This window comes from Theropithecus gelada, chromosome 8 (assembly GCF_003255815.1).
Source record: "Theropithecus gelada isolate Dixy chromosome 8, Tgel_1.0, whole genome shotgun sequence".
In the NCBI taxonomy this organism is placed as follows: domain Eukaryota; kingdom Metazoa; phylum Chordata; class Mammalia; order Primates; family Cercopithecidae; genus Theropithecus; species Theropithecus gelada.
The window spans coordinates 83036437-83056131 of record NC_037676.1 but is presented as its reverse complement, the minus strand read 5'-3'; the positions used below and the strand labels follow the sequence as shown (position 1 = coordinate 83056131).

The 19695-nt window shown below is 40.7% G+C and overlaps 1 protein-coding gene across 2 annotated transcripts in view; it reads left to right on the top strand.

Annotated features, from left to right (window-relative positions):
- ZNF704 (zinc finger protein 704) overlaps positions 1-19695 on the top strand; it is a 248392-nt gene that overhangs the window by 41925 nt on the left and 186772 nt on the right. For both annotated transcript variants that reach the window (XM_025394540.1, XM_025394541.1), the window contains exon 2: positions 18251-18492. In XM_025394540.1, the coding sequence (XP_025250325.1) occupies positions 18272-18492 (221 nt within the window). In that variant the 5' untranslated portion in view covers positions 18251-18271. The remainder of the gene's footprint in view (positions 1-18250; positions 18493-19695) is intronic.

The following is a 19695-nucleotide window of genomic DNA, read 5'->3' as shown; positions in this document are numbered from 1 at the left end:
GAATTCATTAGTTTTCAACTTGAGTTTTTAATTTCACCTGCTGTTTACTGCCCAAAGGAATGATAAATTGTATTTTAAATGAAATGTATTTGAAGGAATAACCTTCAGCAACCAATATTCTTTTTTACTTAAAATCTGCTTCTAATCTGCTCTGAAACTTTAAAGATGTTGTGTTAGACTGTGGCAACCACTGATGAATTTGAAAAGTTATATTTCTAGTTCTTATTGCCAAAGGAATTAGAGGCGTTAGTTAGTTCAGTTATTTTTGTTGAAAGAATTTGAAACCAGCTCACATATTTTAAAAAAGAAAGGTGAAATGCAGTGGGTGGGGTGGGAATTTCAATTATGAAAAAGGATATCAAGACGTTAAAGCCCAGAGACAGCCGAAGCCAGGCCTCTGGGCCGAAACTCTGCAAACTCAGCCTGGAGCTCTGTGGCTCCCACTACTGCTGGTCTGTCCCAGGACTCTCCTGCCTTCTGTTTCTGTTTCTCTCCAGGGTCCGCTCTCCTCCCCCTCCTTCTCCTCCTCCTTCTCCGTCTCCTCCTCCTCCACCACCAGGGTCTGCTCCCCTCTTCCTCCTGGACTCTGCCTTCTGTTACCTTCCCCTTTCTCCTCCAGGGTCTGCTCCCTGCCACTGCCTCCGCTGCCACCTCAGGCGACCACCGCCGCCGCCTCCTCCTCCTCCTCCTCCTCCTCCTCCTCCTCCAGCATCTGCTCCCCTCCTCCTCCTCCTCCTCCGGGGTCTACTTCTTTCCTCCCCCTCCCCCTCCCCCAACTCTTCCTCCTCCTCCAAGGTCTGCCCTCTTCCTCCTTTTCCCCCTACTCCCCCCTTCTCCTCCTCCTGCTCCTCCTTGCCCTTGCTCTTTCTGGTTTCCTCTACTTTCTTGTGTGCATGTGGCCTGGCCTGCTCACCCTTACTGCTTCAGTCTGTGCTGCTTCATCACCACCAGCCACCACCACTAACTGACATCAGTTTCTGGGTCTCTCAGATCAGATTCCTGAAAGAAAAGATTCAATTGGCCCTGTTTCTGCCCAGAGAAATTGTGTAATATATATTTTTTTGAGAAGTGATTTGGCCTTTTATTTATACATATCAGAAGTACATTCTCCAACTTGCCCAAAGGTTCTGTTCTAACTGCATTTTTGAAATGTGTGGTTTAGTCAGAGAAACTATGTCTTAAAGTTTTTGTTGATTCCCAGGACAGCTGCAATGAACTATTTAACCCATGAAGAAGATGAGCTCCGGCATACTGCTTCTGTTCCCACGAATCTCTCTCTTGCTGTGTGTTTGTGCCTGGGATTTGGGCCAGGGAGGATGGGGAGCTCAGAGTAGAGTCTGAGATGAGAGTGGGCTCTGGGGAGATGAGGGTCAGCTCCAGTAGGGGTGTGGAAAAGTTGATGATCTCTCAAGCAACACTTCTGCTGATGTACAGTAGGTTTGGGTAGGGTTCAGGTGAGGAGAGTGTGGGACCCCTTGGCAGAAACTCCAGTGGGGAAAAGTCAGAGATAGATGTTCTGTCCTGTGTCCAGGGTCCCCGGCTCTGGCTGTGGCAGTGGCAGTCAGCGGGCCCTGTGTGGCCATCATAGCTATTGGAATGGACAGACTGTCAGTAGTCCAGCTATTCTTCAGTAGAACAGCTGCTTGGCCTCCTTCGAAAAGAAATAACTGGGTGGGGCTCAAATTCCATCTGCATAAAATAGTCACCATAAACTAAATGTGGAAGAAGTAAAGTTGGTGTTTATTATCATTATGATTGTTCTTGACTATAAATGTTAGAACTCGTTGGGGGAGTAGGGGACTAGATTTCCTGTGATCCATAGAAAGGGAGGAAGAAGTGTTTCGGGCATACCTGGGTACCAGGCCGCTTGATGATCTGCCCCTAACAATTCACCCTGGAAGATAGAATAGTCATTTCCCAGGATTTTGAAATTTATGTAACTTTAACCATGTCTTGCTTCTGAGATTTTGCCTTTTGATCTCTCCACAAGTTTATCCTGTATTAACCTGGTGATATTTGTAGAAGGAAGGTTAAAAGTCCCATAATTTAAAAATAAAATAAACCAAATTTTCTCCATAAATCTTATTATAAAATAAGGCTTGTATTCCTGGAGGCAAAGTCCTCCATGCACTAAAGTTGAATACTATGATAAGGAAAGAATTGAGATAGTGACCATTCTGTACTTATACACATTTCTTCCCCCAAGTTATTGTACAATTTATTATTTCCTTCTTAGTAGCTTAGGAAATTGCTTTTAGCTGAGGGATTCTGTGATCCCACGCTTTTGCAGCCCTAGGAACTTGGCATCTATCCTCCTTAGACTTTTATGAGTAGGTGCCGCCATATAACATGTATCTGCACCTGAAACTCCATTTATGTAATAATGCTACAAGAGTGCCCATGCTGTTTCAGATGCTCTTCTAGCTCCGGGAGGTACATCAGTATCCAAAGCAAAAATCCCTATTATCTTCATCGAGCGAACATTCTGGTGGAGCAGCTTAGACAATAAGCATGATAAATAATTATGCAGTTTGTAAGAAAATAATAAGTCCTGCAGAATGATAAAACTATAGTGCTGTAGAAAAATAATTCTGTTTAGTTTAGTTTTGTTTTTTTGAGACAGGTTCTCACTCTGTCGCCCAAGCTGGAGTGCAGTGGTGTGATCTTAATTCATTGCAGCCTCAATTTCCTAGGCTAAAGTAAGTCATCCTCCTACCTCAGCCTCCCGAGTAGCTGAGACTAAAGGCACGTGCCACCATGCCTGTAGACCCAGATAATTTTTTAATTTTTTGTAGAGACGGGTGTTTGCCAGGTTTCCCGGGCTGGTCTTGACTCTTGGACTCAAGTGATCCACCTACCTCAGCCTCCCAAAGTGTTGGGATTACAGGCATGAGCCACCACAACTGGCTAGAATGATAATTCTGTAGCTGATATAGAATAGAATATGGGGAATGAGGAGGGAGACGGGAACATTGCAATTTTAAATTGGGTGGTCAGGGTTGGCTTCACTAAGAAAGAGACATTTGAGCAAAGACTGAAAAGGGTGAGGAAGCAAACAATGTGGGTATCTGAAGGAAGAACCTTGCAGGAAGATGGGGAAGCCAGTAAAAAGGCCTGGATGCAGGGGTGTGCCTGGCATGTTCAAGGCCAGCAAGGCTGGGGGTAGCCATGAGAGTGAAGAGAAGGAAGTAGGAGAGGGAGAAAATCGGATAGAGGCATGGGGCTTTGGAGGCAAGGACTTTGGCTTTTTGCCATTGGAGGGTTCTCAGCCAAGGAGGGACATGATCTGACCCTGATTTTTAAGAGATAAGGCTGGCTACCCTTAGAAAGAACTGGGGGTCAGGGGAGGTGGTATAGGAGTGGAAACAGGGCCCCGGGGAGGAGACTATTGTACAAATGCAGGTAAGAGACAGTGGTGGTTTAACCAGGATGGTAACTGGAGGTTGTAAGAAGTGATTGGATTTTAGATATATTCTGAAGACAAAATTCGTAGGATTTCTACATGGATTAGGTGTGAATGGGTGAGCTGAACTTTGAATTATATAAAACAAATAAAATATCTAAGTAACTAATGTGATATTTGAAATTCTGTATCCTGAAGTTAAGTTCTATAAGATCAACCCACACTGATAATTGATTTTCCCTCTGTCCTGTGAAAGGAAGATTCACTGTGCCAAAAGGAAAAAATTAAGCTGAAAGCTGAGTCATGCAGGAAACTGCTTTTCCTTTTGTTCCTTAGCAGATAGCTACAGATAAAGGTTAAATATCTCCACATGTGGCTACTCTTTGTTCACCCTATCTTGTGTGAAGTGCTGATTTACTGAGCTCAAGGTGAATATGTAACTGACTCGTCCCCTCCCTGCTCCTTCTCTCTTGCAGCTGTGGATTACCTACCCTCCCTCTCTCCCCTCCAGCCTACTTTCCCCCTTTAAATATTGAAGCTTTCAAGATCATCTTTGGAGAAAGAGGCACAGATCACAGACTGTTCCTGTGGTGTCATGTTGTTTTCTTCAGTACAGGTTCTTAACCTTGGCAAAATAAACTTCTAAATTGATTGAGACGTGTCTCATGCCATTTTGGTTTACAGTCCTTACCATATGGTTGGGAAAAATATACAAATGAATTTAGCTGAGGTTAAATTTAGTATTGGACTTTACAGAAATGGATGTTTCTATCCAAGCCTTTTCAGAAAGGATTTTAGAAAAAATACCGAAGTTGTGTGTCTCCCTTGCATAATGTTAATAAAAGGCTTGAAACTTTAGCCAGGCAGTCTTCCACTACCAACTTTTCCAATAACTTTCCATCCTAAATGTGCTGCTGACTAATCTTCCATGCAGCATGCCAAGGCATGCTTTGTTGAATATTAAATTGTCAACAGATTAAAGTTAAAACTTGCTGTAGTACACTATTTACAATAGCAAAGACTTGGAACCAACCCAAATGCCCATCAATGATAGCCTGGATAAAGAAAATGTGTCACATATATACCATGGAATACTATGCAGCCATAAAAAAGAATGAGTTCACGTCCTTTGCAGGGACATGGATGGAAACCATCATCCTCAGCAAACTAACACAGGAACAGAAAACCAAACACTGCATGTTCTCATTCATGAGTGGGAGTTGAACAGTGAGAACACATGGACACAAGGAGGGGAACATCACACACCAAGGCCTGTCAGGGTGGATGGTGGCAAGGGGAGGGAGAGCATTAGGACAAATACCTAATAAATGCAGGGCTTAAAACCTAGATGGCAGGTTGATGGGTACAGCAAACCACCATGGCACATGTATATCTATGTAACGAATCTGCATGTTCTGCACATGTATCCCAGAACTTAAAGTCAAAACAAAACAAAACAAAACTTGCTGTAGTAAACCCAGCATTAACAACACTGATACCTGAGATAGTGTAGTTGCGTAGTTTGAACATAAGATGCCAAAACATAACACAGGGCTTCAGCTCTGTCATGCTGAATTTTACTCCCTGCTCCATCGTTGAAGCTGCCCTCATGGGGTTAACAAGAATTGTTGACAGAAATATTGTTGTAATTAAGCATTAATTTGGGTTTCCTTTGACTCATTTTTTTTTGTAACTGCAAGTCATGGAACACTAGATACTATTTGCACCCCCACTGTACCTGTAGATAGGATTTCTCTTTTGTGGTAATTATTATTTTTTTGAGTCAGGGTCTCGGCCACCCCAGCTGGAGTGCAGTGGCACAATCCTGCTTGTTGCAGCCTTGACTTCCTGGGCTCCAGTGATCCTCCCACCCCAGCCTCCCAAGTAGCTGGGACCACAGGTGCGTACCACCGTGCCCAGCTAGTAGGATTTCTGACATTAGAATCATGAGGCTTTTGCTCAAGATAGGTAGGACCTCTGACATTAGAATCATAGGTTTCCATTTAAGAATTGCTTAAACAGATCTTGAATTCCAGTAGAACAACAGATGTCAACAATCTCCACACTTTGGCCAATTCCAAAACCCTTAAAAACCCTATCCCCAAACTCCTCTGGCAGACAGATTTGAGGTTTCTTCCTATCTCCTTGTTTGGCAGCCCTGTGATTCAACCAGTGCAACCTGGTGTCTCGGGGTATTGATTTACCATGCACATAGGGCAACAGACCTATTATGGTTACATCACCACTACCACCAAACCATTCTGATTTTCATCAGCCAGTTCCTGTGTCTTGGTATAGAGAAATAATGTATGTACTTAAGAAAAAAGCAGTCACCAAACACTTCATTGGTTTCAGAGGGCTAAGGGACTAGTATAATCAATGGGCTAGTAATTGGAATCTATTGTTTTTAAAGTGGTTCTATTATGGCCATTCATTAGGACTATAGATTTGCCACCAACATATTTTTCTGTTTACCTAGCATGAAATTTGAAGAATGTAATCTAAAATAAGTAGAGTTCTGTTGACTGTTTTTGGGTGTCATTTTTTTATCAGTTTATTCTAAGGTTCTGGTGTTTCTTTGAACATGATCCTTAGCAGTAATTTTTTTTCTTTTTTTTTTTTTATTTGAGACAGAGTCTTGCTCTGTCACCAGGCTGGAGTGCAGTGGCGCGATCTTGGCTTACTGCAACCTCCGCCTCCCAGGTTCAAGCAATTCTCCTGCCTCAGCCTCCTGAGTAGCTGGGACTACACATGCATACCACCACGCCCAGCTAATTTTTTTTTGTATTTTTAGTAGAGACAGGTTTCACCATGTTAGCCAGGATGGCCTTGATCTCTTGACCTCATGATCCGCCCGACTCAACCTCCCAAAGTGCTGGGACTACAGGCATGAGCCACAGGGCCCGGCCAGTAGTAATATTTTAAGTTAATTGAGAGAATCAAGTATTTTTATTATTAATATCAGTTTTGCTTATCTTTTTGTAACATATTTTAAATCTATTGGGTCTGATTTGCACTCCACGCAGTGGTTGATGTATCATTGTCATCAGTCACCAGTCACCAAATTGTAATGTGTCTTATTATGTGTTGTGAAAGCAAGTTCTTTAAATCCTAATGTGGGGGAAAATAATCTGAAATATAAGAAAATTCTTTTATAAACTTTTTCAGGTGTGATTTTATGATTTCCTGGTGAGTGGAAGGGCCTTAAAGAGTTGCTCAGCCAAGTGGTCCTCTTACTGGCATCCTATTGTTTGCTAAGAGTTGTTTTTGCTGTGGCTGAAATTTCATGCCTTTTTTTTTTTTTTTTTTTTTTTTTTGAATGTCTAAACTATTTTTTTACTACCCAGAAAGCCCCAGAAAGCAAACGGGTTGTTTTCAGATTATTCCTGGAAATCCTGTTAATCTCCAGAGCCAACTCCTCAAAACTGATTGGGTTGAGATGAGTAACTGAGGACAGTTTCCAAAAGTTGAGTGTTGACACATGCTTTTTAGCATTTCATTACTGTAAATCTGTAAGAAGGGTGTGAGGATTAAGGTGGCGTGGAGTGTACTTGAGTGTAGGCAGAAGGAAGGTTTGGTCAAGTAGGTGGGCTGAAGTCAGAGACGTCCTCTTTTCTGATGCGCCCTTATGATCTTCCTATGGAAACTAGATGTTTTTGTATCGAGAAGAAATGATGAGCTTCAGTCCGTCTTAGGAAGTTGCATCGAATTTACAAAGGATACCATTTAGAGAAATTCAGGACTTAAATAGATACTGTTAACTTCTTGTTAAAAAAAAATGGCAATTTCCCCAAGTATATCATATTTATATATACACTGTTTATCTTCTTCTAGGAAAACAAAAGCTGTTCATTGGAATGAAAATTCTGAGTTTTATTTGTCCGTTAACTCAGTAATTGGTGGTATTCTCATATAATTGAACATTGAAGCTTTGTTCCCTTGCAAGAAATTATACGGAATAATGTGTATGTCTGTGATACACTATATGAAGAGCTTCTGTTTGGGTAGGGAGAAGGAATTTGATGGTAGCTAGTGTAGTACAATATGACTACGAAGTGCTGATGAGCAATAGAAGTTACAGTGTTAGGAAAGCAAGTTCTTTAAATCAATCCTAATGTGGGGGAAATTAATCTGAACATCAGCATCAGCTCTTCCCTGCCACTTAGGTCTCTCTCCTACGGGAAGCCGTCAGTTTCTTACCTATGTTGTGTTCTCTTCCTGGTCCTTACAAGGAATCCCATAGCTGTGAGAAGCCCTCCCTTCTTTGGTAGATCCCCATTTATCCCCAAAGGTGAGCATCTTCTTCTATTAGTGCCGTGCATACTATTTCTTCTTTCTCTTGCCCTTACCAGCTTTAATGCTGCTATTGAGTTCTCTCCTTCCAATCAGATGTTTTTTTGTTCTTTCTGGCTGTCTTCTATCATTGAACACTTTGCCTGCTTAGGACCTATAGCATAGAGTGATTTTTCAGATTGTCTCAAGTTTTCCATTAACAAGAATATCAGCTCATATTTATGAATCACATAATTGATACCACCTTCAAAGAAGCAGCAAGCTAACTTAGCCTAGACCTTGCAGATCACCAAGAACAGTTTTGTCACCAGGGCATTGTACAAATTGGGAAAATAAATAAATAAAAACACCCTATTTGGACAGATGAAGTACAAAAAGTTCCTCTCCAGGTACATGAATCAGAAAAATGTGCTTCATCCAAAGTAAGGAAGCCTGGGGATATGGCTTGAATGGGGACTGAATTTTAGCCTCATTTGACCAGCGTTCAGGGTATAATACACAACTGCTTGCAGCAGCTTGGGTTGCCATGCCACCTCTGTTTTATTTTGTTTTCTTTGGTTTTGTTTTTAAGATCCATACATTTGGTGGCTACCTCTTTGCATCACAATTTCCAAATTTTTGTTTCTAGGGGTTCTTAGAAATACACCCTCTATGCCGGGTGTGGTGGCTCACACTTGTATTCCCAGCACTTTGGGAGGCTGAGGTGGGCAGATCACGAGGTCAGGAGTTCAAGACCAACCTGGCCAACACAGTGAAACCCCATCTCTACTAAAAATACAGAAAAGCTGGGTGTGGTGGCGGGTGCCTGTAATCCCAGCTACTTGGGAGACTGAGGCAGGAGAATTGCTTGAACCTGGGAGGCGGAGGTTGCAGTGAACTGAGATTGTGCCACTACACTCCAGCCTGGGTGACAGAGCAAGACTCCGTCTCAAAAAAAAAAAAAAAAAAAAAGAAAGAAACACACCCTCTATATCAATAGTTACTCTGCCTGCCTGCCTTCCTGCCTGCCTGCCTTCCTGCCTGCCTTCCTTCCTTCCTTCCTTCCTTCCTTCTGTCTGTCCGTCCGTCCTTCTATCCTTCCTTCCTCAGCTCTATTGAGGTATAATTTAAATGCCATAACATTCCTCCCATTGTAAGATACAATTCAATAATTTTAAATAAACTTACTGCTCATACAAATATCACTACAGTCTAGTCCTAGGACATTTCTATCACCCCAAAAAGTTCTCTCATGCCCATTTGCAGTCAGTTCCTGCTCTCACCCCCAGCCCCAGGAAATCACTGATCTGCTTTCTATCTCTGTAGATTTGCCTTTTCTGGAAATCTCATATGAATGGGAATTATATTTTCCTTTTGCTTCTTTCTTCAGTTAAGCTAATGTAGGTTCCAGTCAGTTCTCATTTGCAATAGCTGGATGAGCCTTGTCACCTTCTACTGCTGCTGCCAGCCCTTGCTCATCCCTTCCTTTCCATTCTGCCTCAGTATACAAACATACTCTTTTACCTCCTGTCTTAAAATGCTTTCTCGTCCATCATCCCCTCCAGTCACCACCCTATTTCTCTGGGCCATTTCTGAGCCCAGCTTCTTAAGACTTGATGTTATATATGCTTTCTACTCTCTCCTTTCCTGTGAGCTGTCATTTTTTGTGTCTTAAATATAATAATTGATATGAATAAAATAACATTAAAAAGAACATGTGATACATATATACATGCTTTAAAGCATAGTGACATAATGAGTATCTACATCTGCCATTTACCCCTTCCACTAGCATTACAAATGGTGGAACCCATGATTCATAGTGTCCAAAATATTTTACTCATCTCTAGATTTATTTTGGTCCTTTTTGGTCATTTTAATTCTACTTTTAAATAAAAAGTCCGGGCTAAATTTTCTTTAAAATCTGTTATATTGCTAAATTTCTCTGATTACTATTGAGAGATTAATTTTTTTCTTAGAAAGTATTACAGAAGATTTATAGATTGCTTTGTTTTATATTACTATATTTTATTATGAATCCTTGGCTAAGAGCATGACATACAGTTATTATTTCTATAGGGAATATATTCTATTTGCATTAATTTGCTTCAGGTTTTTTTTTCTTTCCCCTAAATTTTTGAAGCTAAAAGCTAGACTTCCTGTAATGTTGTTTCCTTCCTTTAAATTTTGGATATAATTCATTTAACTAATGCATTTGGCCCCAAGGGAGACATGGATGTAAATTTTTGTTTCAACTTAATACTGTGAATACTTAAATATTTAATTCACATGATACTTGACACTTAAAAGCAATTTATAATCATCAAAACTAGGCCTTCGTTTTCTTTCTTTATGCCTGTTGTTTAGAGTTTTCTTGTTGTAACATAGGTTAGGAATGGACTGGTGGAGAAGTGAAAAACTCTCCCCTTTCCCCCCACCTCCAGGTAAAGAGAGTTACACAGAGCATTGACTAGTGATGGATGTTTAACATACTTGTCCTTATATTTGTTGATTTTCTAAACACATTTTTATCATTTATTTCATTTGTGGAAGTCTGAAATATTTTATGTCTTTCTATTGTATATTGATGTCATTGAAACAGTGAACACTTAAAAACAGACAATAGATTTTCTTTTATCTTTATTTGATTTCATTAATACAGCCTAAGAAATATTGTGAATTTTTAATGAGTTACAAGTAGACCAGAGTAGGTGACCATCTTCCTGTGGAGCTGGGTGTATGTCTGACAGGAAAGCCATGGGAAGAGAATCTTCTTTTCTTCCTGGTAGGAGAGGCCAAGATGAGAATGGAGCTCTGTGTAGTGCTCTATGTGTCATAGGAAAGATCCATGCCAGCCAAATGGATTCCAAGGCCCAAGTCATCCCCGGACTCTGGAAAGTCTCATGTTGGGGCAGATGCCGTGACTCCAGCATGCATGTATTTCAGTTTTCCTTTAGTCTGAGAATTTCTAGTCATTAATACCTTCCTTTACCAGTCTCTGCTGTTATCAAACACACTTATTCTCCTTGTATTCTGAAAATGATTTATACTCGTGACCTTAGCTTCTATAAATCTGAATCTATTTGATTAAAACCTTTGTGCTTTTTCTCATACCTAAAATTAAAAAGAAACAAGCACATATTCTATTTAAATGGGAGAGTGAAGATTTACTGACTCCACAGATGACCCAACCGGAGGAAATGGATTGTATCACAGGCCCGTGAAATGTCTCATGATTGTGCATATTTTGAAATACACCCCACTGATTAGTGAGACTCCAGATTACCAGATAGACTCATCTTTGTATAGTGGAACTTTAACTGGCTTTCTCCAGTCCTCATTTACAGTACTAATTACCTTACAAAAACGTTTCTTTAGCTTCAGTCTCCTTTTTCAGTTATCACAAAGTCTAAAGTACTAAGATTCAGTTCACTGAGGTTTAATTTTATATTGATCTCCCACCTTAATCATCATTACATTTAGTTACAAATGATAAGAAAAATTATTCTGACTTTATGATATGGCCTTGGAACGGATTTTGTTAAAATCTTAACTGCTGGTTAGATTGTAAAAATTTTCTCCCATTCTGTGGGTTGCCTGTTCACTCTGATGGTAGTTTCTTTTGCTGTGCAGAAGCTCTTTAGTTTAATTAGATCCCATTTGTCAATTTTGGCTTTTGTTGCCATTGCTTTTGGTGTTTTAGACATGAAGTTCTTGCCCATGCCTATGTCCTGAATGGTATTGTCTAGGTTTTCTTCTAGGGTTTTTTTGGTCTTAGGTGTAACATTTAAGTCTTTAATCCACCTTGAAATAATTTTGGTATAAGGTGTAAGGAAGGGATCCAGTTTCAGCTTTCTACATACGGTTAGCCAGTTTTCCCAGCACCATTTATTAAATAGGGAATCCTTTCCCCATTTCCTGTTTTTGTCAGGTTTGTCAAAGATCAGATGGTTGTAGATGTGTGGTATTAATTCTGAGGGCTCTGTTCTGTTCCATTGGTCTATATCTCTGTTTTGGTACCAGTATCATGCTGTTTTGGTTACTGTAGCCTTGTAGTATAGTTTGAAGTCAGGTAGCATGATGCCTCTAGCTTTGTTCTTTTGGCTTAGGATTGTCTTGGCAATGCAGGCTCTTTTTTGGTTCCATATGAACTTTAAAGCAGTTTTTTCCAATTCTGTGAAGAAAGTCATTGGTAGCTTGATGGGAATGGCATAGAATCTGTAAATTACCTTGGGCAGTATGGCCATTTTCACGATATTGATTCTTCCTGTCCACGAGCATGGAATGTTCTTCCATTTGTTTGTGTCCTCTTTTATTTCGTTGAGCAGTGGTTTGTAGTTCTCCTTGAAGATGTTCTTCATATCCCTTTTAAGTTGGATTCCTAGTTATTTGATTCTCTTTGAAGCAATTGTGGAATGGGTGTTCATTCATGATTTGGCTCTCTGTTTGTCTTTTATTGGTGTATAGGAATGCTTGTGATTTTTGCACATTGATTTTGTATCCTGAAATTTTTATTTTGCACATTGATTTTGTATCCTGAAATTGCTTATCAGCTTAAGGAGATTTTGGGCTGAGACAATGGGGTTTTCTAAATATACAATCATGTCATCTGCAAACAGGGACACTTTGACTTCCTCTTTTCCTAATTGAATATCCTTTATGTCTTTCTCCTACCTGATTGCCCTGGCCAGAACTGCCAACACTGTGTTGAATAGGAGTGGTAAGAGAGGACATCCCTGTCTTGTGCCAGTTTTCAAAGGGAATGCTTCCAGTTTTTGCCCATTCAGTATGATACTGGCTATGGGTTTGTCATAACTAACTCTTATTATTTTGAGATATGTCCCATCAATACCTAAGTTATTGAGAGTTTTTAGCATGAAGGGCTGTTGAATTTTGTCAAAGGCCTTTTCTGCATGTATTGAGATAATCATGTGGTTTTTGTCTTTGGTTCTGTTTATATGATGGATTATATTTATTGATTTGCAAATGTTGAACCAGCCTTGCATCCCAGGGATGAAGCCCACTTGATCATGGTGGATAAGCTTTTTGATACGCTGCTGGATTCAGTTTGCCAGTATCATATTGAGGATTTTTGCGTTGATGTTCATCAAGGATATTGGTCTAAAATTTTCTTTTTTTTGTTGTATCTCTGCCAGGCTTTGGTATCAGGATGATGTTGGCCTCATAAAATGAATTAGGGAGGATTCCCTCTTTTTCTATTGATTGGAATAGTTTCAGAAGGAATGGTACCAGCTCCTCTTTGTACCTCTGGTAGAATTTGGCTATGAATCCGTCTGGTCCTGGACGTATTTTGGTTGTTAGGCTATTAATTATTGCCTCAATTTCAGAGCCTGTTACTGGTCTATTCAGGGATTCAACTTCTTTCCTGTTTTAGTCTTGAGAGGGTGTATGTGTCTACGAATTTATCGATTTCTTCTAGATTTTCTTTTTTTTTTTTTTTTTTTTTTGAGACGGAGTCCCGCTCTGTCACCCAGACTGGAGTGCAGTGGCCGGATGTCAGCTCACTGCAAGCTCCGCCTCCCGGGTTTACGCTATTCTCCTGCCTCAGCCTCCCGAGTAGCTGGGACTACAGGCGCCAGCCACCTCGCCCGGCTAGTTTTTTGTATTTTTTTAGTAGAGACGGGGTTTCACCGTGTTAGCCAGGATGGTCTCGATCTCCTGACCTCGTGATCCGCCCGTCTCGGCCTCCCAAAGTGCTGGGATTACAGGCTTGAGCCACCGCGCCCGGCCTTCTTCTAGATTTTCTAGTTTATTTGCATGGAGTTGTTTATAGTATTCTCTGATGGTAGTTTGTATTTCTGTGGGATCCATGGTGATATCCCCTTTATGATTTTTTATTTTGTCTATTTGATTCTTCTCTCTTTTTTTCTTTATTAGTCTTGCTAGCGGTCTATCAATTTTGTTGATCTTTTCAAAAAACCAGCTCCTGGATTCATTGATGTTTTTGAAGGGTTTTTTGTGTCTCTATCTCCTTCAGTTCTGCTCTGATCTTAGTTATTTCTTGCTTTCTGCTAGCTTTTGAATGTGTTTGCTCTTGCTTCTCTAGTTCTTTTAATTGTGATGTTAGGGTGTCAATTTTAGATCTTTCCTGCTTTCTCTTGTGGGCATTTAGTGCTGTAAATTTCCCTCTACACACTGCTTTAAATGTGTCCCAGAGATTCTGGTATGTTGTATTTTTGTTCTCATTGGTTTCAAAGAACATCTTTATTTCTGCCTTCATTTCCTTATGTACCCAGTAGTCATTCAGGAGCAGGTTTTTCAGTTTTCCTGTAGTTGAGCGGTTTTGAGTGAGTTTCTTAATCCTGAGTTGTAATTTTATTGCACTGTGATCTGAGAGACAGTTAGTTATAATTTCTGTTCTTTTACATTTGCTGAGGAGTGCTTTACTTCCAACTATGTGGTCAATTTTGGAATAAGTGTGATGTGGTGCTGAGAAGAATGTATATTCTGTTGATTTGGGGTGGAGAGTTCTGTAGATGTCTGTTAGGTCTGCTTCGTGCAGACCTGAGTTCAATTCCTGGATATCCTTGTTAACTTTTTGTCTCATTGATCTGTCTGATGTTGACAGTGCGATGTTAAAGTCTCCCATTATTGTTGTGTGGGAGTCTAAGTCTCTTTGTAGGTCTCTAAGGACTTCCTTTATGAATCTGGATTCTCTTGTATTGGTTGTATATATATTTAGGATAGTTAGCTCTTCTTGTTGAATTGATCCCTTTACCATTATGTAATGGCCTTCTTTGTCTCTTTTGATCTTTGTTGGTTTAAAGTCTTGTTTTATCAGAGACTAGGACTGCAACCCCTGCCTTTTTGTTTTCCATTTGCGTGGTAGATCTTCCTCCATCCCTTTATTTTGAGCCTATGTGTGTGTCTGCACGTGAGATGGGTCTCCTGAATACAGCACACTGATGAGTCTTGACTCTATCAAATTTGCCAGTCTGTGTCTTTTAACTGGAGCATTTAGCCTATTTACATTTAAGGTTAATATTGCTATGTGTGAATCTGATCCTGTCATTATGATGTTAGCTGGTTATTTTGCTCGTTAGTCGATGCAGTTTCTTCTTAGCATCGATGGTCTTTACAATTTGGTGTGTTTTTACAGTGGCTGGTACCGTTTATTCCTTTCCATGTTTACTGCTTCCTTCAGGAGCTCTTGTAAGGCAGGCCTGGTGGTAACAAAATCTCTCAGCATTTGTTTGTTTGTAAAGGATTTTACTTCTCCTTCACTTATGAAGCTTAGTTTGGCTGGATATGAAATTCTGGGTTGAAAATTCTTTTCTTTAAGAATGTTGAATATTGGCCCCAACTCTCTTCAGGCTGGTAGAGTTTCTTCCGAGAGATCCGCTGTTAGTCTGATGGGCTTCCTTTTATGGGTAACCTGACCTTTCTCTCTGGCTGCCCTTAACATTTTTTCCTTCATTTCAACTTTGGTGAATATGACAATTATGTGTCTTGGAGTTGGTCTTCTCGAGGAGTATCTTTGTGTTCTCTGTATTTCCTGAATTTGAATGTTGGCCTGCCTTGCTAGTTTGGGGTAGTTCTCCAGGATAATATCCTGCAGAGTGTTTTCTAACTTGGTTCCATTCTCCCCGTCACTTTCAGGTACACCAATCAGCCATAGATTTGGTCTTTTCACATAGTTCAAATTTCATATTTCTTGGAGGCTTCGTTCGTTTCTTTTTACTCTTTTTTTTCTGAACTTCTCTTCTCGCTTCATTTCATTCATTTGATCTTCAGTCACTGATACCCTTTCTTCCACTTGATCGATTCAGCTACTGAAGCTTGTGCATGTGTGACATAGTTCTTGTGCCACGGTTTTCAGCTCCATCAGGTCATTTAAGGTCTTCTCTACGCTGTTTATTCTAGTTAGCCATTCATCTAATCTTTTTCAAGGTTTTTAGCTTCTTTGCGTTGGGTTCAAACTTCCTCCTTTAGCTTGGAGAAGTTTGTTATTACCAATCGTCTGAAGCCTTCTTCTCTCAACTCGTCAAAGTCATTCTCCGTCCAGCTTTGTTCCATTGCTGGCAAGGAACTGCATTCTGTTGGAGGAGAAGAGGCACTCTGATTTTTAGAGTTTTCAGCTTTTCTGCTCCATTTCTCCCCTTCTATGTGGTTTTATCTACCTTTGGTCTTTGATGATGGTGATGTACAGATGTGGTTTTGGTGTGGATGTCCTTTCTGTTTGTTAGTTTTCCTTCTAACAGTCAGGACCTTCAGCTGCAGGTCTGCTGGAGTTTGCTGGAGGTCCACTCCGGACCCTGTTTGCCTGGGTATCACCAGCGGAGGCTGCAGAGCAGCAAATATTGCAGAATGGCAAATGTTGCTGCCTGATCCTTCCTCTGGAAGCTTCGTCTCAGAGGGGCACCCAGCTGTAAGAGGTGTCAGTCGGCCCCTACTGGAGGTGTCTTCCAGTTAAGCTTCTCGGAGGTCAGGGACCCACTTGAGGAGGAAGTCTGTCTGTTCTGAGATCTCAAACTCCATGCTGGGAGAACCACTACTCTCTTCGAAGCTGTCAGCCAGGGATGTTTAAGTCTTCAGAAGTTTCTGCTGTGTTTTGTTAAGCTATGCCCTGCCCCCAGAGGTGGAGTCTACAGAGGCAGGCAAGCCTCATTGAGCTGCGGTGGGCTCCACCCTGTTCGAGCTTTCTGGCCACTTTGTTTACCTACTCAAGCCTCAGCAATGGCGGACCCTCCTCCCCCAGCCTCACTACCACCTTGCAGTTCAATCTCAGACTGCTGTGCTAGGAGTGAGCAAGGCTGCATGGGTTTGGGACCCTCTGAGCCAGGCGCGGGATATAGCCTCCTTGTTTGCCGTTTGCTAAGACCATTGGAAAAGTACAGTATTGGGTGGGATGTCCCGATTTTCCAGGTACTGTCTATCATGGCTTCCCTTGGCTAGGAAAGGGAATTCCCTGACCCTTTGCACTTCCTGGGTGAGGCGATGCCCTGCCTTGCTCCATGGGCTGCACCCACTGTCCGACAAACTCCAGTGAGATGAACTCGGTACCTCAGTTGGAAATGCAGAAATCACCTATCTTCTGTGTCGCTCACGCTGGGAGCTGTAGACTGGAGCTGTTCCTCTTCGGCCAGTTCCTGTTCGGCCATTTTGGAACCTCCATCCTGACAAAGGGCTAATATCCAGAATCTACAAAGAACTCAAACAAATTTACAAGAAAAATATCAAACAATCCCATCAAAAAGTGAGTGAAGGATATGAACAGACACTTCTCAAAAGAAGACATTTATGCAGCCAACAGACACATGAAAAAATGCTCATTATCACTGGCCATCAGAGAAATGCAAATCAAAACCGCAATGAAATACCATCTCATGCCAGTTAGAATGGTGATCATTAAAATGTCAGTAAACAACAGGTGCTGGAGAGGATGTGGAGAAACAGGAACACTTTTACACTGTTGGTGAGACCGTAAACTGGGTCAACCATTGTGGAAGACAGTGTGGCAATTCCTCAAGCATCTAGAACTAGAAATAGCATTTGACCCAGCCATCCCATTACTGGGTATATAGCCAAAGGATTATAAATCATGCTGCTGTAGAGACATATTAAAGGATTATAAATCATGCTGCTATGCACATGTATGTTTATTGTGGCACTATTCACAATGGCAAAGACTTGGAACCAACCCATATGTCCTTTGGTGATAGACTGGATTAAGAAAATATGGCACATATATACTATGGAATACTATGCAACCATAAAAAAGGATGAGTTCATGTCCTTTGCAGGGACATGGATGAAGCTGGAAACCATCATTCTGAGCAAGCTATCGCAAGGACAGAAAACCAAACACTGCATGTTCTCACTCACAGGTGGGAATTGAACAAGGGAGAACACTTGGACACAGGATAGGGAACATCACACACTGGGGCCTGTCATGGGGTGGGGGGAGGGGGGAGGGATAGCATTAGGAGATATACCTAATGTAAATGACGAGTTAATGGGTGCAGCACACCAACATGGCACATGTATACCTATGTCACAATTCTGCACGTTGTGCACATGTACCCTAGAACTTAAAGTATAATTTAAAAATTTTTTTAATTAAAAAATCTTAACTGCTGGGGATGAAGGGTAAAAAAGATTTCTTCATGAACTACAGAGTGTGGTTAAGACCAGTATTATTAGCCAAAAAGAAAGTTTGATTTTATACTTTAGCTCTCTTCTATTAATCATGATAATCAGACTGAAATATTTAAGAGTTTACTTGAATTTTCTTAGTTGTGGGATATAAAACAGTGATGTTTTATATTTTAAAAAATTAGAGGTATTATGCTTTTCAATCCTTGTTTTTATATACCTGGAAGGCATTTTTTTGTGTGTGTTTGTGATATTTCTTATTTGCATTATAGATGCATTAATTGTATATTATTTTGTGAAGTTATTTTATTTGTATGCTGCATTTTTCTCATTAAAATTATACAATATTTCAGATGAACAGGGAGGACAGTGTCTGTAATCTCTCCTCACCATCATCTGCAGGAGTCATACAAAGGTGATGTTTTATGTGAGTAAGAATTTCTGTGTTTCATTTCATAGGTGGGGAGCATTAAGCGGGAAATGACCTTCACATTTCAATCAGAGGACTTAAAACGTGACTGTAGTAAAAAAATGTCTCATCAACACGTGTTCTCCTTGGCCATGGAGGAAGATGTGAAAACAGCAGACACCAAAAAAGCCAGCCGGGTCCTTGACCATGAAAAAGAAAACACTCGCTCCATCTGTCTCCTTGAGCAGAAAAGAAAAGTTGTTTCCTCCAATATTGATGTTCCTCCAGCAAGGTAAGGGAACATTAAATCTCACATGTGTCTGCCCCAGGAAGTTGGTGGAGAGCATGCATAATCTTTGCCAGTGTACAGACTCTCTTCAGCATATAGACATACGAGAGGTTTTCTGCCAAGAATTTTTTTCTATTGCTTGTGTGAAATAGAGCAGGTGTCCCTACTCTTCAGAACTGACTTTGAGGCTTCTGTAGTTGGAACTATTGTAGCTCTAGAAAAGAATGTTTTATTCAATTTTAATAAATGAATAATAAAGAGCAAAGGAATAAATGCAAAAAAAATAGGATGAAACGTCATAAATAGGACTGAGCATACATTAAGTAGGACTGTAGCCACTTCAAAGCAAGTATACACAGATCTTTGGTCAGAGGTTAGTAAACTGTGGCTGCAGGCCAAATTCAGCCCCTGGTCTGTTTTTCTGTGTCCTGTAACGTAAGAATGGTTTTACTTTTTTTTTTTTTTTTTCCAAATAGAGATAGGGTCTGGTTCTGTCGCCCAAGCTGGAGTGCAGTGACGCAAAGGTAGCTCACTGTGGCCTTGAACTTCTGGGCTCAAGCAGTCCTCCTGCCTCAGGCTCTATCTAGAGTAGCTGGGCTGGGACTACAGGCATATGCAGCCATGCCCAGCTAATTATTTTTATTTTTTCTAGAGATGGTATCTCACTATATTACCCAGGCAGGTCTGAAACTCCTGAGCTCAAGCGATTCTCCCACCTTAGCCTCCCAAAGTGCTGGGATTACAGGTGTGAGTTACTGTGCCTGACCTGCTTTTACATTTTTAAAGGCCTAAAAGAAATGAAGAATAGGTGACACAGACCACAGGTGGTCTGCAAAGTCTAAAATATGTAAAAGAAAAAAAAAAGAAAAAAAGATGGTGATACCTGGTTTATATCATGATCATCTTTGTACGACAGATCTACCTTAAAACTCAACCAAGAAGGTTTACCTGAAATATCAAAAGGACTTTTTCTTTCTAAAAACAAAAAAAAAAAGAGGCCTTTGTCACATTATAATTTTATTTAAACCACACCCAATAGCACTGAACCAAAAGACAATATTCTGGCAGAATGACAGTGGCAGTGGTGGCGCATACATATTAGGCCTTTTACTTTCTTGCGTATCATTTGTCTCACCTAGAAAACAAGCTCCACGTCAGCAGGGATTTTAGATTACTCTGTTCATGCTTTATCCCTAGCCCTGGAAC